General features: G+C 29.3%; 1 protein-coding gene across 1 annotated transcript in view; it reads left to right on the top strand.

Moving 5' to 3' along the window:
• LOC106680229 (5-oxoprolinase) overlaps window positions 1-4,329 on the top strand; it is a 41,783-nt gene extending 37,454 nt beyond the window's left edge. Inside the window, exons 20-21 of the mRNA XM_067045023.1 lie at window positions 602-699; window positions 4,039-4,329. Of these exons, the coding sequence (XP_066901124.1) occupies window positions 602-699; window positions 4,039-4,194 (254 nt within the window). The 3' untranslated portion in view covers window positions 4,195-4,329. The remainder of the gene's footprint in view (window positions 1-601; window positions 700-4,038) is intronic.
• The last annotated feature ends 263 nt before the right edge of the window (window positions 4,330-4,592 follow it).

The raw sequence follows: 4,592 nt of genomic DNA, 5'->3' as shown, positions 1-4,592 counted from the left end.
CTAGCTAGGCTGAAGCCAGGAAAATACATCCAGAACCCCTAGCTAGGCTGAAGCCAGGAAAATACATCCAGAACCCCTAGGTAAGAAGTCTTAGGTGGTAAAATTTCAATGAGCACTATCACTGTAATTTTGAGTGGCAAATAGGTAAATTTGTAAAGTATTCCAAATGATTCAACATCCTTTATTCTCAATTCTATAGGCTCAGTGATAATTATAATTGATTAATTCAATTCTTAGCTTATTTGATTAATTAATTTTATTTTTATTTTGGTAAGTTTCATACTTATACTGCCCCAGAGTGGGAATGTTAAACAAGATTCATTTCAAGGGACCACCATGAAATAAATATTGACTAACCCAGTTGGAAATCAAACCTGCAATGTTCTGAGCTAAGCACTCTTAGATTACATCATCAATGTATATTTCCCTTCAACTATGACTTTTACCTTCATATCTCAAAAAAATATTTTTGGATATATGTTTCTTAGCTAAGACTTATTTAATTTCCTATTATAGTCACAGTTTCTTCAAAAAAGGGTTTAACTTCAGTTGGAAAAAAAATGTATTCTTTGTTTATTTTCTGTTAATCATTATTTAACAGGTGGACACCCTGGTACAAGGGGTAGAAATTTGATCTACAAGAAGGATGGACGTATAATTTATCTTGGACCCAAGACATCAGTTCCTGTTGAAGCTGGAGTATGTAGATTTTTGTTTACTATAACAACTATTTTAAGAATAGGAATTATGATAACTGATCAGTCATTTCAAAATTATCAAAGACTATCGAGCTGCAGTAGGTAAAAGAAATTACGGCACTAAATTCACTGATGTTGGTCTCTGTCCAATATTTGCTGGGAAAAAAGGAGATGATAATAGTAATTTTTTGATGTATAATTTTTTTTCTCTTCAGTTGTAGAACATTGGGAAAGATGTTTCACTTCAAAAATTATAGAGTTGGGATATTGACAGTTTAATCTATTGTATAATGATAGCTTGAGTTAGATGAAACTGTTTTTTTATGTATCAGGTATGTATGTAAATATGAAACCAGGTTCTTTGTTCAGAAAATATTAATTTATGGTACAAAAATGAAAAACAATATTTTACTTAAAATATTTCCTATTGCTAGCTATTCATTTTTCCATCTGGTAAATTGTGGAAGCCATATATTAAAAAAAAAAATGTATTCCTCTTTTGAGGCGAACCTCAACACTTCCATTGTTTTACTAACTAGTTTTGCTGTTTCCAGAAGTGAAATTACTTTGTATTTTGTTTTGTGATATAGTTGTTTTTTATGCAGAGATTGGTTTAAATCTATCTTGTTTTGGCTGCACTTTTCAGTATTAATGGTTTTGTCAGATTTTAGAAGCCCATAATAGAATACACCCTTCCGATCCTGCTAAACACAAAAATTGTCTTTCATCCATGACAATTTGGTCATCTTGCAGTAGATGCCTGGAGTTATCAAAGTTGGAGAAATGATTTTCTTTTGTACCTGACAAGTACCATGTTGTTATTGATTTTTCGTCTTTCTCTTTATATAATTCAATAGTAACTAAATTGTGAGAAAATCTTTAAATTAATAAACATTTTGAATTCATACGATGAATTTTCAGTTCATATTTATGGAAAAACCATTTCAGAAACTACTTTTTTGCACTTAATTGAAGAAATACAACACCTACATCTTGGCAGTATTTTTAAGATGATGAAATGAAAGAATAAGAAAATATATAAAAATGATCATGTTTTTAAGATTCCAGTTTATTATATACACAAAAAATGATATTTGTGTTGAGAATAAAATTCTTAAATAGCTTAAATGTTAAATTTTGAAGGTATCAAAATGAACTCTATGGAGTCTCTCATAACTTTTAATTGACTGTACATGGGAGTAAAGAGGTGTTACTTATAAATCCAAGTTTTAGCAATGTTATAAAAGTAGACCTACAATGTTTTACACTGGCACTTTTTGATAAAATCATCTGTTTGGCCGCAAAAAGCATTTAGGGACAATTTATATTGGACACCCTATATGTACTGAAAGTTTCAAAACAATAAATTTTACCAAAGTAGAATAATTATTGCTAAGGATTACATAATTTATTATGGAACTCTATGTCCATCAATTTTTAATTTAAAAAAATATATATTATGAAGAAGATGGTCAAGGTTGCGGTCACAAGAAAACAAAAAATTAGTTAATAACTATTTATTTGGCGACATTTCGCCCCACTTTGTAGAGGTTTATCAGGACTAAGAAGATACAAAAACAACTAAAAATATTTTGATATAATAGGATAAAATACAAAAAGTAAATTATAGAAATGAAAAAAAAGAAGAAATAAAATAGTATAAATATAAAATAGACAATGACAAGAATATAAAAAAAACAAATTATGCAAACTATTAGGTTAAAAATAGAAAAGTAGAAATGAGAAAACAAAATTTAACACATAAAGGTCGATAAAGAATAGAAACATACAAAATTAATAATAAATGAGTAAAGAACAAATCAGGACCACTCACCTGTTTCAGTTGAAATCAATTCAAAACAGTAGTAGAATTTCGGAAGTAAACAAAGTTGAGGAAAGGAGACTGTTGACAGTTTTAATTTTTTTTTTATAAATATATATTTTAATGGCATTGGAATTTTTCTATACAGCCAGGTGAAATTCTTTATTTGTATTCCGATTATTTTCACCATGATTGGGGTCAAAGTTTTTCATTTTGTAGGATCGCTACTCAATGAAAAAAGACAACGCCCCTGGCCGGATTCGAACTGGCACCGGCAATACAATAGACCTCAGAATAGTAAGACTGCGCCCAACCACGGGCGGTGGCTCGGTTTTAACTTTGAATACATGAAATACAAGAGAGATATATACAAATATGATAATAATAGTAACTATAGGAAACATCTAATTTAGGAAAAACTTTTTTTTTTTTTTTTAATTATTTATTTATTGTAATTTACAACTGTACAAAATAATATAATAGGTAAATATGTAGTATGTTTCATATACACTTGGGAATCTTGGGAAGGAACCACCCATTGGTGGTACTTCAAACATTAATTTAAACTAGAAGGTTCCGTGGCCATCTTCTTTTCAGACGCCTCAGAGGATTATCAGGGATTGTTAAGGATGAAAGATTAAGAATTAATGGGTTAGGATGGTTAAGGAGTTTGGAATAAAAAGACGCATATCTGTTTTGGGTCAAATCTGCAACGAATGGGATGTTAAGGAGGAAAAACTAAAAATGAATTAAATGATAAAATATGTAACTAATGATATATACCGATAGAAAATATAGTTATGATAATACAATGAATACAATATAGGTATAATGCAATAAATGTAAAAGAAGTAAATAAAGAATAGTTAATAAAAAATGTAAACCTAAATATTTTATTACTATATACTATTTTAATTCTTCTTTTCTTTCATTTGTGTATAATTTTCTTTTCACATATATTTACATAATTTCAACCCTACCTTAATTTATCTTTTGTATTTTTAATATTACTAAAAATATTGTTAGTTGTTTTTGTATCTTCTTGGTCCTGATGAAGCTCTACAAAGTGGGGCGAAACGTTGGCAAATAAATAGTTGTTAACTATATTTTTGTTTTCTTGTGACTGCATCTCTGACCTTTTTCTTCATAATATGAATTAATACGATCAATTATTTATACATATATTCTACATTAATTTTTATAAAATGATTAATGATTATCCTAGCTAACTAGAGGTGAATAGTTTAAAAACTCTCTCAATCCTCTTGTTTCCCCCTTTTTTTTTAAATTTATGTCTCATAAGTTTTTAAAGGCATTGCGAAAAGTTTGTCAAGTAGGTTTAAATCAGGGGTTTACCTGGGTCAAACAGGGCACTATCATATGTTTTCGGTGTCACATGTAATATTTTTGATTAAAAAAAAAAAAAAAGGATTGAGCCAGTTTTGAAACAAATAGCCTTAATGATCATTAATTAAGGATGGTCATCCTACTTAATAATTTTCATACAAAATGTTTCAGGATATCTTCGAATTACTTACTCCAGGAGGTGGAGGATGGGGAGATCCCGAGAATGTTCAAACAAATCTAGATTTCATTCCTTCCAAAGAGAACACATATCCTGTTTTGGAAAGAGGCAGCCTTTACAACTATTCTCAAGCACAAATTTCTGCTTAAAAGGAAAATTTAAATTTTCATTTATGAATCAAAATAACATGATATTTGTTTAAATTTTTTAGGGGTAATTAAAGAAAATTCAAAATGTTTTTAGGATAACATCTTAAATAGGTTGGTATTTGTTAATCTAATTTCAGTGAATAAATGTTAGATAATTTTTAAATTCATCACATTTCAGCAGGAATAATGGAAAAACTCATAAATGGTAGTTTTGTGAACACCAATTTTAATTGCTGGTCTATTCTTCCTTATCTGTTCATTCACAATAGTGATCATCCCGGATGAACTTTGACCTCCTCTCTTCCCCTTGTGTAGTTTTCCTTAGGATTTCTCCCTGTCAACCCTTTTTCCCATTAACATTGATGATTTCTCTGATTCCATCCATCACTTCCGATACC

This window comes from Halyomorpha halys, unplaced genomic scaffold (genome assembly GCF_000696795.3).
Source record: "Halyomorpha halys isolate HHAL.00 unplaced genomic scaffold, Hhal_1.1 Scaffold251.1, whole genome shotgun sequence".
In the NCBI taxonomy this organism is placed as follows: domain Eukaryota; kingdom Metazoa; phylum Arthropoda; class Insecta; order Hemiptera; family Pentatomidae; genus Halyomorpha; species Halyomorpha halys.
Note: the sequence above shows the minus strand (reverse complement) of the source record. Positions and strands in the feature narration are given on the sequence as shown.